Source organism: Aquila chrysaetos, chromosome 2 (assembly GCF_900496995.4).
Source record: "Aquila chrysaetos chrysaetos chromosome 2, bAquChr1.4, whole genome shotgun sequence".
Taxonomy (NCBI): Eukaryota; Metazoa; Chordata; class Aves; order Accipitriformes; family Accipitridae; genus Aquila; species Aquila chrysaetos.
The window spans coordinates 23902113-23919811 of record NC_044005.1 but is presented as its reverse complement, the minus strand read 5'-3'; the positions used below and the strand labels follow the sequence as shown (position 1 = coordinate 23919811).

At 36.1% G+C, this 17699-nt stretch overlaps 1 protein-coding gene across 2 annotated transcripts in view; it reads right to left on the bottom strand.

The window, feature by feature from the left end:
* Positions 1-952: 952 nt before the first annotated feature.
* GTF2A1 (general transcription factor IIA subunit 1) overlaps positions 953-17699 on the bottom strand; it is a 28911-nt gene continuing 12164 nt past the window's right edge. For both annotated transcript variants that reach the window (XM_030033124.2, XM_030033115.2), the window contains exons 5-9: positions 15626-15701; positions 13687-13820; positions 12483-12803; positions 10239-10328; positions 953-5642 (exon numbers count right to left, since the gene is read on the bottom strand). In XM_030033124.2, the coding sequence (XP_029888984.1) occupies positions 5535-5642; positions 10239-10328; positions 12483-12803; positions 13687-13820; positions 15626-15701 (729 nt within the window). In that variant the 3' untranslated portion in view covers positions 953-5534. The remainder of the gene's footprint in view (positions 5643-10238; positions 10329-12482; positions 12804-13686; positions 13821-15625; positions 15702-17699) is intronic.

Sequence of the window (17699 nt, the reverse complement as noted above, 5' to 3'; positions counted from 1 at the left end):
TTGAAAATATTTTGGCCAGAAAAACAGGCCATTCTTCCAAGCTGTTTTTTTCTTACACAGTATATAAGCTCAGACTGCAATGATCTTTTTTGGCAAAACATCATAATTTCTGACAGTTATTTATCCAGAATCATCTCCAAATCCTTTTCAAGATGACAAGTAAGGCAAATTTTAAGGGAAAAGCAGTACTGGGGTTTTTTTTGACTTGCCCAAGTGTTGAGGGCTGGAGGGCAAGGAAAGTATTAGGGAATCCCCCCCACCTTGAGTATTAGGAAAATACCACTCCTGATGATTCTTGGTTTGCTATACCTTTACACCACTATAGCTAAAAGATTACTTCAGAATCACTGCATTCCAAAAGTCCAACCCCCTCTACAGGCAGTATAGTCTATAGCTTACATTCTTTCCAATTATATTTAGAATTTCAAGTTCAAAATTTAGGTTTAAAAATAAAGCACAAGTCATGTCTCAAGATACTGCTTTTAGCCAAGAACTAAAAAGATATCACCTGTTTACAAGAAAGCAATTCTGTCAAACCAGTTTCACTGATGAAGATGAAGCCTTTATGATCAGCCAGCTATCATCCAAGAACTCTGTATTTTACTTCTCGATATTGTCTTGTATTTCCATTTACAGGACTAACATCCAGATGGCACAAGTTATTCAACCAATCTTGTATCAAGACCTAAGTCTCAAATTACCATAGAGAGAAAATTTTTAAATAAATATGGAACTCTGGCCTCAAGATTAAAATGTGATTTTTTTTTTTTTTAATAACACTGTGATGAAGTTAAATGGAGAGTCCACAAGCCAAACTCAGCAAGTAGGTGACAGTGAAGTTACCTGCGTGTGATGAAAATAAATTCAGAAATTCGGCGTTATTACGTAGTAGTCATTAAGCCCCACATATTAAACAAATGCACATGCAAGATAGTAAATGAACTGGCAAACATTTTTAAATAACATCTTTAATTAAAGTTTTTGCAAAGGCAAAATATTAAACTTAAAATAGGTCTTAGTACATCAAAATACTAAGTTCTCTAATTGTATTCCAAGCATGGCCTTTGAAACATAATATCCTGTATATCACAGAGGAGCAACCTTGATCTGCAATTGTACAGAATGAATTTTACAAACATAATAAATATATTTACCCCCTTACACATAACAGTATATGTACAACAGCAGTTGACAATAGTAGCTCAGAACAGCAAAAAAGGATATTCCCCCACTCCGTAATCTATTGGTACCCTATGCACTCTGGAACATGTCTCATTGGATGACTGTACATATAGCTAACCCAACGTAGTCCTTCCTGTTAAAAAAAGCTCCTTTTGTTCCACAATGTCAAGTCCACAAAATAATAATTAAAAGACACACTGCATGAACTGCCTGAAAAAAGTAGACAACAGGGAAACCAACGGACTGGTTTTTACACATTTCCCAACCAATCACAGCAATGAGAAAATGAGACTTTAAATGTGAGACACCAATACATAACAATATGCAAGTTTCTTCATCTTGTATAGTCACTGATCTCAAAGTCTGAAGAGAAGTCTAATTTCAGTTGGGGGTGCACGGGTGGGGTGGAGTGGCACACAGCAAACCCCACGAAGCTGTGTAAGGCAGCCCAGTATCAATCCAGTGTGCGTTATCCTAAAACCACTGTTCACTTCCTGGACCTCTTATTGCATTCTATTAAGAAGCTTTGCTTTGGGGAAAATTCTGGGGGGCTTTTTTGTTTTTAAAGGAGCTTTTACAAATTGAAGAGACTGAATCAAAATGAACTTTAGTTAACAAGGTCTCTAACTCCTCCACTGGAATTAAGAAATTTTACTCTGGTAGTGTTATGTGGTGACATGATTACTGCTAACTGTCAAGCAGTGGAATTATTTTCACAGACTCAATGAAGTCTACTTTAACACTCCTAATTGTTCAGCAGAAATAGAAAAAACATTTATAAAAAAAAAATCCATTACATGACACAACGTGTTCTTTGCTCTTTTCTAGAAACTGTGCTTCAGAATCACGTATCATATTCTTGGAAATAAACTCGGACCACAACTATCACTTTAAATTGTGTTTAGGAAACTGAATGATGTTCAAATGCAACCTGTGAGTACAATGCAGGAACAAGGAGTATGAAGCCTCAAAGAAATCTTGTCGCTAACCAGCAACTGAGGGGGAATAAAAACATTTTATTTAAATAGTCCAATATAAAGTTCCTTATGTGACTAAATTCTCTATTATCTCCTTAAAAGAAAACATATTTCAATTTGTTTTCAACTTAGTTGTTTTAAAATGATTGCACACACTAAAACCCAACAGAATTAGAGCAAAAAAGTTGCTTTTCTTATTGAAGCACTGCAGGAAATTTACTCTCTCAGAAATCAAAAAAAAAGTATTGTCATACTGGCAAAACAGGTATTCTGCAAGCTGAAAAGGCACAAGACTCCCAATTTTGCCCAGTTGCTCTACAAGTTTCCACCAGCCATCATGGTTATAATTATGAAGTTATCTTTCCCCATTTTTTCCATCATAAAAAGGTGCTCCATCATCTGTGCAAATTTTAACATAAGCCCTCTTGAAATCATTGTTTCCATAATACTGAACTATTTAAATGGGGGAAAAAAAAAAAAACAAACCACCAAAAAAACTATTTCCAAGGGGGGGGCGGGGGAAATCATTTATGAACTATGAACACGGGAATCCCTTGCGCTCTGAAAGGAATGGTTTCTTTGGAACCTAATGAAATGGTCTGTTCAGTTACATTGTTAAAACCATGATTAAAAATTCAAGTACAATAATAAAATTAAGCAAACTACATTCTTACAGCAAGCTGCTACAATAAAATGAAATTAAAACATGCTTTTTGATTTAAAAAAAAGGAACACTTGATGTAGCAATAAGAGCACAGTTTGGTATGTTCATGTTTGACTGGCTTTCCGAAAACTTCACAGGTATTTGTATTTGAAGACAAAACTTCTTATCTGAAAAGCATACCATACAATTAGCTTGCAAGAGACTGTGCAAGTTCAGAAAGCTTCTAACATCCTTCAGAACAGGCTAAGCTTAAGTTATCTTTAAAGTTCTGCTATCCCTTAAAAATAAATAAAAAGGCTATGCAGCTTCTAGTATACGTATGTGGGTGAAAAACATCACTAAGATGTATGAAAACAAAGCGTTGTACAAGTAATCTGGGTTCCAGTAGTATAAACAGGAATCTATAACTAAAGGGATTTTTTTTTCCTTTTATTGGTTTGGCTGTGCAGCGTTAATGGGAATTCTTCTGAAGTCTAATACTTAAGACTTGTTGGTAACAGATATGGAAAAGGTGAGGGAAGGAATTAGTTGGTTCATTATTGATTTCATTGCAGTTGTACATAGAAGTGTCAACAGTGGTAAAAAAATAAAAATATCTGCTTTGTTCAGAAGAAAGCAGACACCAATGAGGTTGAGATACCTTGAAGCCCCAAGCCAAAAATGCACTCTAAATGACAATTCCATTACTTAAGAATGAATTAGAAGAAACATCAATTAACTTTTCATAAAGTTATGTATGTAGATGGCTTACTAACAACCATATGGCTCTAGATATAGCCTACAGGCAGTTTTAGTCTGTATCAATGAGAGCACAGGTGTACAAAATCACAGCCAAAAAAACCCTCTTCACAATGTGTTTTGAGTTTTCTACATACTACTGAGATTATGAACATACTCGGAGGCAAGTAAATCAGAGAGAATGAAAATCAGCGCAGTCATTATATACTGCTAAAATACACTTGTGACTTTGTTAAATAATGTTTTAGAAGTTTCATTCTCAACCATAAAAAGGTCAGAAATCATGGTTCAAATGTCTGCTTCTGAAAGTCTTCCCAATTTAGTTAAAATTATCTTTGCTGTGTCCTTTTTTTGTCATCCTTCCAAGCACCCAATGAAACATAAAATTTTTTTTAAATGGTAAGCCACATGAACATTCCTTCCTCAACAGTTTCTGAAGTATAATGCCCATTCCCTCTCCTCACTCAAAAGTAACTGCATTTCCGAAAGCACAGTTTGCAAGAATAACCTATGCATGAAGAAAAGGTGTTCACTTCTCGGGAGAGGAAGGGAAGGAGGGGGGAGCAACCTTGTTGCTTTTCACGAAAAAAAAAAAAAACCAAAAAGAACAACAACAACAAAAAAAACCCAAAACCCACCAACAAACAAAAAACAAACAAAAAAACCCCCACAATAAAAAAAATGCCACCACAAAAACCACACCTCTGGAAAAGGCAAGTGAAAAAGTGACTACACAAGGTTTAGTGCATCCAACTGCTTGATTTTCTGTTACCAAGACAGTCTAAAGATACTCTAACAAAATTTGTGTTCTCAAAGCTGTGCAGCTCTCTTCATGAAATTACGTGCCACCTGGAAACTTTAGAGAGGTTAACTGCTGCAAGTAACTTATGGCTATACTTTTTAGTAAAGCAGATCTTTGATTAACAGAGTTGCAGCCAGAATGTTAGCATTTTTATGTGATTTTCTATATTAAAAATTCAGTCATTCTTGTGGTCTGTTGAATTATTTGTGGATGTCTGGACTACATGTGTAGTAAGCAGGTGAAGGAACGCATCTATTATGCCATTACCTACACATTTGATTCAAAAGGTCTCCAAAGCCTTTTTAAAAAAAAAGTTTAAAAAAAATCAATGGAAACTATATTATTCGTTTCAACTCAGTGATGCTGAACCACCACCAAACAGCAAGAATGTAATTAACAAGTTAAGCAATCTGACTTTCATTGCAGGGAGCTACAGGTGCTTAGTATTTAAAAAAATACAGCCCTAAATAAAAGGTATCACTTATACGAAATTAAAATAATTTTGAAATATAAATGATGATCATTTTACCATTTTGTAACTGCTAGGAACAACAACCTGTTTATGGGGAACTGAACTGAAAACAACAAATAGATATAATAATTAATGAGCATATCAGAATTAAAAATATTTTCCTTATACAAGTTATTTAAAATTTAACACCTTAATTCTTACCCTTCTGTACAAAGCTTGCACGCAGTTTAAGTAACATTCTGACCATCCTCACTACCAAAAGGAAGTGTTCAAAGCAAAGATTTGTACACACAATAAGCATTTTCAGATTAATAATCTATCAAAGGGAAGAGTTCCTTCAATCAGTGGAAGAAGTATTTAAAATCTTAAATCAAGGGAAGGGGGTGGGGTGGGAAGGGGAACAAAGCCTTACATGCTAAATACCAGCTGTAGGTACCTGTATGTAGAATTGATAATTAAGGTATTCCTAACACACGAAACCAGCTCCCAGACAATGCTATAGCTGCTACAGTCCATGGCTTGCTCATCTGAAGTAGTGTCTTTGTTGCCACATTTTACCTTTGTTCCAATACTTCTGTTTGTTTATTTCCGATGTGCAGATACACGTTTTGATTGGAGTATACGTCCAAGTCTCAACCTTTCCTGCTTTTGATTTTTTTTCCTGTTACAGGGAGTTTTTTTGTTTTGTCTTTTAAAACTTCACCATTCTGCATCCCCAATGGCTTTGGAAAATACATAATCTCTTCCATTAAGATTCATGATGCCATCTTTGAGATGAAATTTCCATTTGTTTTTACTTCTATGAATCTAAAAACAGGGAAAAAAGTTGAACTATTACTTTGCATCAGAAATAGTAAATAAGTAAATTACAAGGGCAAGAAAAAATGAAAATAACTATTAGACATACATTACTAAATTACCACAAATATCTTGAAAATCAATTCTGCATTTAGCTATGAAAAAAACCCCTAATTACGCATATAGCAGTATTTTCTGTTTTCATTTTTTAAACCACGGACAGCAATTGTCACAAAACCACGCAAGCACAGAGGCATTCCAAAATCCAAAGCATATAGCACATTTTTAGAGGTGGTTGGAAAGGAAGAAGAGAGGTATATCCACCTGTGCTGCTTTAATTTGATTAAATCATCTTTGATTATGACAGCCGCAAAACTCCACTTGAAAGCCAGAAATCCCCATTTCAACCACTGTAACAGAAAGACTAACTAACGTTTTAAACCAGCCCTGAAATAGTCAAACACCAAGTTTTATTATTTGCACCTCTTGTCTAAACTCCATTCTGCATGAAAACTAGTTTGAATATGTTATGTATAGATAGATAGCAGGCCTATTCAACTTTCTACTTCTAATATTAGAGTTTGACTCTGGGTTTCCGAAAGTTAAGTTTTGGTTAAAAGGCAAGTGGATTATTTACAAAGTTTTCAGTCTGAAAATCTCTATGGTACAAAATGCACAAGATGATATCGAATATATGTACTAGTCTTACATTCTATAATTTCTCCTCAATGGTGAGTCATTGTATACAATTTACATCCCAATTCTCATTGTAAAGTGTCAAGTGAGAAAGGTAACATCTCCAGTATTGGGGATGATGGCATGAAGCTTCAACTTTAACCTATAGTCTTCCCAGTTAAAATATTGGCCCTTTTAAGGCTTTGTTTAAAAGAAATTTGTAAGATTAATCTGGGAGATGAGTCCAGTTATTTGCAACAACCCAACAAATACTCGGACAGAAAAAGAAAAAAAAAAATCATAGAATGGTTTGGGTTGGAAAAGACCTTGAAGATCATCTAGTTCTAACCCCCCTGCCATGGGCAGGGACACCTTCCACTAGATGAGGTTGCTCAAAGCCCCATCCAACTTGGCCTTGAACACTTCCAGGAATTGGGCTTCCACAATTTCTCCTGGCAACCCGCTCCAGTGTCTCACCACACTCATAGTGGAGAGAAAAAAAAAAAAAAAAAAGCCTCCATTCCTGCCATTCTTGCTCCCCAGGTAGTCCAAATTACAGAAGCCTGTGACATAATGGATCTTCACGTTATAATGGATATTCCTGTTGACGTAGGATAAGACAAAGAATAAAACAACAGTTTTATTCATATTCTCTTTACAAAAATATTCCATACAGAACTCTTCTTTCTTCATGCCTATTCCCAAACAAATACTACCTGACTACAGGAAGCAGGCTGACCACGTGGTAAAAGAGATCAGAGAAGATACAAGGACAAGAAATAGTTGTAGTATTGAAGACTTTAATTATCTTATGCCTACTGAGTAAACATCAATGTGCAACACTGAGGCTGTTTAGATACTATACAGTCAAGTCCTACTTCATGAAGAAGCTAAGTCAGGAACCCACAAACCACACAACTCTTTTCTTGGTTCAAGACAGTGTGCAGGGCTTAAGTTGGAAAATATCACCAGAACTAACAGCAACTATGTACGGCAAACATTTTCCCAGGGGTAATAAGAAGTCAATAAATCCACTAGAAGAGTGTGTAACTAAATTTATGTTCTTATGTTCAATTTAAAACTAAAGGAAACTGAACAAAATTCAGTCTAAAGGTAGAAGAGTAAATTTTGAAAAAAAATTAAAAAAAAAAAAAACCAAAACCAAACCACCCCCCAAAAGCCCCCACATACTGTAAGCACAGAGCAGATAAATACCTGCCACCTATCAAAAAGGGCATCAGAAAGAGCAAAAGACCACCTGTACAATTAAGCACCAGGACAAGAAGATATTCAAAGAAAGCAAAGATCTTTCAGAAAGCTGAAATGCTGTCCAAAAGATAAAAGATTATCATAAATTTTGCAGATAAAACATAAAAATATAATTAGGCGATCTAAACGAAGTTAAGAAAAATCTTACAAAAGGCATAAAAACAAGGAAAACCCCATTGCAATTTTTCAATTTCCATCAAGGACACGATGTCTCACCATCTACTACTACTAGTGCTGTAGAAACAAACAGTAAAGTAGCACCAGAACAGATATAACCATAGCACTCAATCATTAGTACTATTGTTTGGTCTGTGCTCACTTTAAGCTAAAAAGCCAGTGGCAACAGAAAATAAATGAACAAGGAAAGGTCTGCCTTATATACTCTACTTGCCCTTCCAAATCGCATTCAATAAAAAACCCTCATCAGAAGCATTTGAGCTGCCATGAGGTAAGAAAGAAGGTCCTCGGATGAATAAATAACTGAATAAGGATGGGAAAACAAGGGTAAGAACACTGTTTTTTCAGTGAAATGAGATCATTCCAGAAGAGATTTGTGCTGGCTGGAGTCTGAATGGTTTAAGAATTCACTGATCATCTGGAAAACGACATAACGTCACTGATAATACAAAAGAACAGTTACTGAAGAGCTGCAGAATTTTGTTACTGCCCTAACTCATTGTTTAATAAAACAGTGATGGCATTCAATGTATATGAAGGTAGTAGCAATGGAAAAAACAATTCCAACTTACATTGAAAGAAAAAATGATGGGTTTGAGTTGACAATTACAAGTCAGGAATGAGATCCCAATGTTCTAAGACTTCTCCTTGAGAACATCAGCTCTGTGTTCAGTGGGGTCAAAAGCACACATGCAGAACATTGCTATACCACTTAATGAATTTAAGGTTCACCTGTGTTATGAATAGCTCTGATCCTCCCTCAACCTTACCTACCTGTATCAAATAAGAGACAGAAGAATAAAACAGATCTGGAGAATGAAAGTAAGAATAATCAAATGTTTAGACAGCTGCACAAATAACAACCAAGCAAAGTGTAGCTCTGATTTCAAAGAGATGACTGAGGAGGCTTATGACGGTCTGCAATATCATAAAAGGCACCAAGAAAGCAGAGGAAACACTCTTCTAAATAAAGAACTAGGGTATCATATGAAACTAATCGGTTAACAACTAGGTAATTCTCCACACATCACAGAATTCATTTATGAAACTTCTTGTCATAAGACAAAGCTTACAAGGATTCAAAAAATAATCAAATTAATTTCTGACAAATTAAGGAAAAATAATCTACTGGCCACTTGATACAAAGCCACTATCTCTCCCTCAAGAGACGGTTCACAGAAGGATGGTAAAATGCTTTACATGAGCATGGCTACCTGTTTGCCCTTGTCTCATTGTTCCAGAGGCACCCACCATCAGCTGATGTAGGACACTGTGCAAGAGGGAACTCTAGTCAGAACAACTGAGTTGATCCTGTGTATTTTATAGAGACAAACTGAACAACAATTGTTTGGTAAGTGATTAAGTCCTTTCAGAGCATGTGGCAGTAGAGGTTAATGATGGACACTGTTCCCTACTGAGTTCATATTCTTAACTTTTAAGAGGGTGAGGATTTCAGAGCAGTTCCTGTTGTTCCTGTTGCTCAGCTTTAGCAGCTCCCAACAAGCTTTTCTGACTGCTATTCTAAGGTCCTTCACTATCCTCACAAAATGCCTTGAAACTAACAGTTTTGGATTACAGTCTGGAGGGGACAGATGGCTGGGATGTAGATACTGATACCACTTTCCTCTATCTTAAATTATTTATTGAATCTGATGACAAGTCTAAGCATAGTCTGGGCATAACTGAAGATTTTCTAACCAAGCCATTCCTCGCAATGTAGGAGTTTTTATTCAACAAGCATACAGATTTTTTTCTGCTTTAAAAAGGATCCTTATTCATCACAGTCCAATTCTTCTGGCATAGGAAAAGAAAGAAAATCTGCATTGAATAATCTTTCTACATACTATCTCAGTAAAAATTTGTCTGCTATCCTCTAGACACATTTAAAACAATTCCAGACATGGATGAATCCTTGCATATTCCGGGGCAAATATGCAAGAAGAAATTAGTCATTATAGAGTCGGCAAGACAGTTCAGCAGAATTTAAAGCAAAATAAGCAAAAGCATTCCACATTGCCATTTCAGTGAAGAATGCATAGCACAGAAAGAACCTTCTCCTCTGATAACTATTCTATCACCACGAAGAGGTATTTTTAGTAATCAAGGAACAGTTTTCCACAAGTCTAAATCATAATGACTACTTCCTCCATTCACAGCCACAGCAAACGTACAAACTTACTTACACTAGTTCACTTCTGAGCCCAGAGGACTGACCTTTTGTTAAAGGTCACAAAAAGACATGATGAAGAAAAAGAAAATGCAGCCAAATTTTTCTAAGCTTTACTCGTTACCAAGCTTAGTACAAACATGTCACACAAACCTGTTTTAAAAACAAATAGCTAATTCTTATATTACTGTTCACGTTACAATCTTTACAGATCTACCTGTACTTAACAGTCACAAAGTTACTACTTAAAAATTGTAACTTGATAGGAAGAAGAACAGAGAAAATAGAATTCTTGGATTCTGTTCTGTAGAGATTACCTTATCATACTGGCACACAACAACATTTTCCGTATCGAACAGTTCTTGTCCTTCCTCATCACTCACATCATCTTCACTGTTAAGAGGCTCCTGAAAGAAACACATGCAAAAACTTATGCTGTTTAGTAAGATCAGAGCTGTTACTTTGATTATTCACACAAGGCTGCAGTCTTGTCTATGAACAACAGGACCTAAAATGCATTTGAGGTGGGCAGTATTAGGCTTTCCAGTAGAGGGCTGATGTACATACTCTTCCTTCCTGCCCTCCATCCTGAGAAGATATCCTTACCAATTTTATTCTGGAACTTCAGTGTCCAGGCCAGATTCTGGGCACTGCAGCCTTCTGTCACCACAACCATTCTTGCTCCTTTACTGTAAACATTCTGGTGCTTGCAATTTGTCTTTACAAAAAAATTATTATGCAGATTTTCATTTTTCTAAAGCATTCAAGCAATGGAAAGGCGACGTTAGTCACATCACTCCCTATGTGCCATTAAAAATAGCAACTCCATGACTTATTCACATTGATGTACCACAAACAAAAACAGACCTCAACACATGCAGAAAGTTTTTACAGGAGGGGAAAAGATGCCTTCAGATGATCTTGCATACACACATACAAAATAACTTCTCCAGACCTTCTAGAATGTATTTTCATGTCCCTTAAAAATTACTTTCATTTTTTCCTCTTTCTGCTAACACTCTGTTCCAGCAGAAATTTGGTTTGGTTTGGTTTTTTTTCATCTCATGTAAATAACAAACATTTCAAAAGCTAAACCAACCTTTAAATAAAGGCAGAACAACTTTTCTGAAGTCTTCTGTATAATCCTCATTTCCCACCTACTCCCATATATATAAGCTAAACAGGGGAGATGCTAGTGAGAGAAGAAAAAGGTGTACTAGAGGTCTTAATTCCTTCCAAAGTAATGCCATATTTAAGTGATTTCAAAAGCTTTAAGGAACTGGTCCACTCATTAAGTAACTGCTGATGAACAAAGGTAGCAAAAATAACAGGGGATCTCTGGCATGCTGGTAATAAAGTCTTGGCATATAAAAAAATTTCCACAAGAACGTTAGCATTAAGGCACTATTAAAGAACACTTAATATATAAGCATGATGACCTATACTTAGTAAGGCAACTATTAAAACATTCAAATGGACATCAATGCTGATCAATATAATGGAAAAGTGATGTGAACCCAACCTGTAAGTTGTAACAGAAAAATACTGTTAGACACCACTGTAGATGTACTACAGAAAACCTGATTTAACTCCTTGACAAAAATTAGTTTTACCTGCATACACTGCATGGGTGATACAGACTATGAAATGCTACTCCTCATGTTGGCATTTTAAATGGATTCTTAATATAATTGCAGAGAACTGTGGAAGTGATCTGACAGTTCAAAATGCTGGTATAGTTTTAGCTATAGATTTAGGAGTACCAGGTTTCCTGTCAGAGACTGAAATAACAGTACTTTTAGCTTATTAGTATCCCCCCGCCCCTCTTTTTTTTTAATTTCTTATTCTTGTGGGGCTTTTCGGTGCAACGCATCAAAACTTAGTAAGAACCACTGGCTCGAGTCTGAAACCAAGCAAATTCGAAGTCTAAATTAAGCACATATTGTTAAGAATGCAATAAGTTACAATGAATATTCACTCCTGCTCCTATCTCCTGATTTCATTACATCAAGGTCAGATGTGTTTCTAGAAGGTGCTTATAATCAAATTTGAGTTCTCAGGCTTGTTCTAGTGTAACAGAAAGCAATGGAATAGTCAGTAAGGTACAGGTCAGACCACATCTATCGGTCCCCTCAGTGAACTAAATATATGGTCTCCTTTTTGTCAATCTTCCTAACACCTTGCTTTTTTATGCACTCAGTCCCAAGTGGAGCTGACTGTTTCTGTTTGCTTATGAAGGTTTCATAATTACATGGCTGACCTCTCCATAACATCAGAAATATTACCAAAGTTTTTAAAAGGGCATTCATGACAATTAACAGTTTTTGCCAAGTCTCCCACCCTCCCCAGCTGCATTTCAAGGTGCTTTGCTATTATACACAGTTTCCACAACTTCAACATGGGAAATAAAGAACTTGAAGTACATGGATAAAAGTTATATTCTTAAAATTATTGGAATATAGTATTATTTGAAGCATATAGTTTTCTTTCAAATATTGCAAAAAAAAAATTGAAATGAAACACAAGCATGCTCCAGCCTTTTGAAATAATGTTAACTTTACCTCTTCAACTTGGCCATCTTCACCCCCATCTTTTTCTTTGTCTTCCTCTTCATCATCATCATAATCTTCTTCCTCATCTTCTTCTTCTTCCGACGATGTGTCCCCTGCTCCATCAACTTGGAGAACAAGTGGTGCTTGTGGTTGTGCCTGTTGTTGTTGTGGTTGCTGCTGACCAGCTGCAGGAATCTGTGCTTGAGCTGGTGTAGGGGCAGCCACTGTTGTAGGTATGACTTGTGTTTTATTTCCTGTAAACAGGATCTGCTGGGGCTGAATAATCACTCCTGTCTGCTGGGAAATCCCTCCAGGGATAGGAGCCAAAACCTGATGGAATATCATTGCAAGTACTGTGGCTGCTAACGTAACAGACTACCACATCACTTACAGAAAACAATTAAAGAATATCAATTTGACTTGCATTAATTAGAGAAACAAGAGTTACAAATATTCAACCTATACCAGATATATAATTTAATCTTCAATAACATACCTTCTTTCACTACTCAGTGTTCCATTTCCTGCATTTTGCATTGCTAAATCTAAGAAAACCTACTGTCTTTCCATTCTAAAACGCTAGCACTACCGCCACACCTGAGTTTCAAACACAGCAGAGGATGTTTAAACTCAAGTAAAAGATTCTTTTTAAACCTTCTCTATAAAACATTTAACTTTAAACTCTTTACAAATTGTTATTGATGCTTAAACTACAGAACTCTGACACAATGCTAAATTCAATGCTTACAATCTGGACACACAGCTGACCTTGTAGATGAACAAAAATCCTTGTAAAACATACTGTGTTCACTACTAAAATAACCAAGGTTGGGGGGGGGGGGGGGGTGTTACTTTAGGTATTTTCTTCTATGTTATGTGACACACAATCATTTTAACCAATAAACACATTTTTAAAAGGATGTAGACTAGGATTACGCACATAATATAATTGTCATCAGGAGACACACAAAAGAAATTTTAAACTGCAGCCAGTCAGAATTTGGCAAGAATAAAGGTGGCATTGAAAACAACATTTCAAAATTGTTCATTTTTAAAAAACACACTACTTAACACAATTCTCTCTTTTTTTTTTTAAATATACCATTTCTGACTTTGTGTTCTATTTCAATTTGCGCACAAAAATGCAAGCCTCTTTAGTAATTACTATAATTTTTTCTCTTTCAAGTGTACCTATTAAAAAAATTTTCCTTACCTGCTGTATAACAGGTGCTTGTACTCCACCAGGCTGCATTTGTGGTATGACCTGCTGCTGTAGAACAACTGGCTGCTGTGGTTGAATGATATACTGAGCTCCATTTGCAGTTCTAACCACTTGGAGGATCTGGCCTGTTATAAAGTAAGTATCAAATTAATCAAATGTAGGAATTCACTTTTAAAATGATCTTAGTTTAGAAGCTTGCTTTCCGGAAGAACACCAATGACAAAGTAGAGCATTTATGTTTCAGTTTTACCAGTGAAAAGATACTATGCTATAGCAGCTGTGTCGGAAGCAAAGAGCTAATAGCGTTGTTTACCATGTAAATATGATCATGAGGTATGCAATCCAAAAATAAATTTACATATGCAAGCCAAAGTCTAATCCTTTAACACAGCACAGTATTTTAAATATTAGCTCCCACTTATGAACATACGTCATGTTTCAAAGGACAGATTTTACAGATAGAAAGACAAATGAACATATACCAAAACGGGAATACAGGTTTCACACCACAAAAAGTCTATCCACTGCTAACACTGTGGTATTTCCAGGGTTCTGTCAGATGATATCCTTTGCTCAGATTCTTTTCCCTCCAGTTACCACATTACAAGAGATTCCTCTACACATAACTTTCTTTGCAATATTATTGTGCAGTTGCCTTTTTGAAAAATCTATCCTTACACTTATTATCCACCTCTCCTTTCTGTTCCCACAATGCCTGTACTTGATTTTCTTTTATTATCCTATACTTTTCCTCACTTCACAAAATACGTCTAAGACTCACACACCTTTGGAGATGGCCTCCAGCTCTGAAAAGCAAGAGCTAAGATATAGTCCAACATTAGTTTCTCACATTTCTGATCAGAAAGGTAGAGAAGAAATTAAATTAGATAATCCTGAACTTCATACATTTCCCTCAAAAACTGATTTTATTTCCTGTTCTCCCTCCACAGCAAAATGCAAAGCCCTATTTACTGAAATAACTAAGTATATCTGAAGGGGCTACCCTAGCCCCTTTTTTAAGAAAACATACTATAAATATTTGTAACTGAAGAAAAAAAAAAATTATGACCGTAACAAATGTGAGCCACAGTTTATTCTATGCTATAACAAACATAGGTGTGCTTCCTTAAAAATGGGAAAGATTTTAATTTCTAGAACAGCTACACATTTAAATTTTATTTCAACTATATATCCATTAAACATTCAAATGTTTAAAGCAGGGAGGTTAAGTCCCAGGTGATTCTGAGCAGACTAGATAATTCTCTGGCAAAAGCAGCAAGTGATTCTAGAGAATGAGCTTTCTCAGATCTGCCTTTACTCTCCACGCAGAATGGATCTAGAATCAAGCTTATAAAATCAGCATAATACAAAAGTACATGAAGCATAAGATACGCTGTTCATAAAAGTAACATTTAATTATGTTCGAAATGTACAGCATGACAGTATTTAAAAATGATAAATCTAAATTAAATTAGCATTGCCAGCAAAATCAGAAATTCCACCGTGTGTGCTTAGCAGGTATGAGAAACCTTAAGACATTCCTCATCTGAAGTCGCAAATGAAGTGATCCTGCTCTTTTATAACCAGTCTAGTATCTGTGCTCAGATCATGCACCACAAAGCTCAGAAATACGCAAAGGGCAGAGACAGCAATGCCCGCCTTCTTGCTTCGTGCACTTCTCTAAAAAGCGGGGAAAACTTGCACAGAATCTAACCCACACCACTGTTAGGTAAGAACCACAAGGTTCTTAAGACTAGCAAGCCAGTAAGGAAAAGAATCCAGGAGTCCAGTGAAGAGATTGCACTACCTTGTAAGGGTAGATTCCCAGGTTCTGCTTTTTAACAATGTATAGCAGAGAGTAAAACCCAAAATTTCTCCCTCCCAAGCACCCTCAAAACCCATCGTTTGATCTCAATGTTAAGACAGTCACCTGAATTTGTAAGTATCTGCTGAACAGGAGTAACGCCAGCAGGGAGAGCCAACGTAGCTGCAGTGGCTGCAGCACTCTGAAATACAAGAAAAGCTTTTTAACCACAGACATTACTGCCAGTGTTATATCTCACAACATCCTGCCTGAAAATATGTACCTTTTTATTGCTGTTTACAATGTTTGCGCACAAGTTTCTGCAGCTGTTGAAATGCAGGCACTAATCAACTGCACATTATACTACATATAAAAATTATTTTCCTTCTTCCTTAATAGGAACGAGACTGAAGCAACAATCACTAAGCATCACACCTTAACCCAGCTCCACGTGGTTTCTTGGTTCATCTGCAAGCTCAGCAGATTTTTTTCTCCTCTGCCTTCTCTGCTGATCTACTAATAGAGTACAACACTGCATTGCTCATGTGGCAATCTTACTTACACTTTTTCAAAGCAGCTAAAGATATGGTCCTACAAATCTGAAGAAACATAAGGTACTGAAGCAATGATCATGTTTGCCTGTCTTGTTTTCACGAGGAGTAGTAATCAGGTTTGCACTTTTCTTCATTCTGAAAATGATTTGCATTTCAAGTCCCGCATAACACAGCTCTTTTGAGTGAACATACGCATAGTGTACTGACTGTTCACAGAATGACTAATTTTTTCTCTCAAGACAGCTGGTTAGAAGAGAAAGCTGAGGACTCCCAATGGGTAACGATTTGAACTTACAAGGAAACTGAATTCCAACACAATTACAGGAGCTCCAAACGCAAAAATCCACATTAAGTCCTTAACTTGCAGAGGGAGATGGACTTCTCCAAAGACCTCTCCATTTCAAGGGTCTAACTTCAGCTGCCTACAGAAAAGCCTCCCTTTCCCCATTATAAAGGAACCATGGCCAATTACTCTCTACTACTGAAAGGATTTAAACTTTATTACTGGGTAGAGTGCATACTTCCTGTTTATAAGACGTATGATCAACAACTGCCAAAATTAGAGATCACCATGCAAAACTGAAAAGTGCTTGTCTGCATCCTCACATCCCAAAGGCAGATGAATAAACTCTCATTACTCTCTGCCCTTCCAAGATATTCAAGGTCTGTCAGATCCGTTCTTTAATACCAACTTAAATGTTTCCAATAAACACACACAATAATTCCAGATTGATTCTCTAACTATTTACTGAACAGTAGTCTTCTGCAGTATACAATTCATCTACATTTTGACAGCAGCAGTTTTAAAATCATGGCATACTCATTTTTGCAATACCCATCACCAAGATCTAACTGAATGAGACAGAAAAAAATGTTTAACTGTTGGACTTGGGAAGTTACAAATCACATCAAAATGGTTGTAAAACTTGAAAGAAAAAGGTAGGTGTTAATGTGCTCTCAGCCTCTGGGTAAATCAGGCTATTTGAGTAACGAAGTTCAGTTTCTTTTCTATAGTAAGGTCAGCAGATAACGCAGAAGTGAAGGCTAAGCAAGTTGCTGCAGCTTTGACTAATCATGAAACTGTTTCATGTGCTTTTACCATAAAAGTGGTAAGGATGTAATGAATTCTGGTCTTAATACACATATTTAACTTTTATTAGCTGTTGTTTTCATCGCTTTGCAAGCAATTTTTTTTTTTAATTAAGCCAGGGCTTTTAAAGCAAGATAAGATAACCAAAATTAACCTCTAGAGATAAAAACCGCAAGAAAAGGGTAAATGACCAGACTCAGTTTTATAAGCTCTTACAAAATTAGTGAATCAAATTAACATGACCAGAAAAGATTGATGTGAATTGCTAAATAATCTCTCTTTTGATATAAGCTTAAGTTTCAGAGTAGTTAATGTTTCTTCCTGCATCTAACAAATACAGTATGCTTGCATCAGTTAATAGGGTTGTATTGGTATATGACGAGTACATCATGGTGCAGATTCATACCAACAGTACTCCAATTTCTGATTAAAAAAAGTTTTGGTTAAACACATCTAAAGCGGAGGATCAAGATAGGTCCTAGATTTGTTATCAAAACTGAAGTCCTGGATTACTATTTCGAGATTGTCAGTGCAGCAGCAAAACTCAGAAACATGG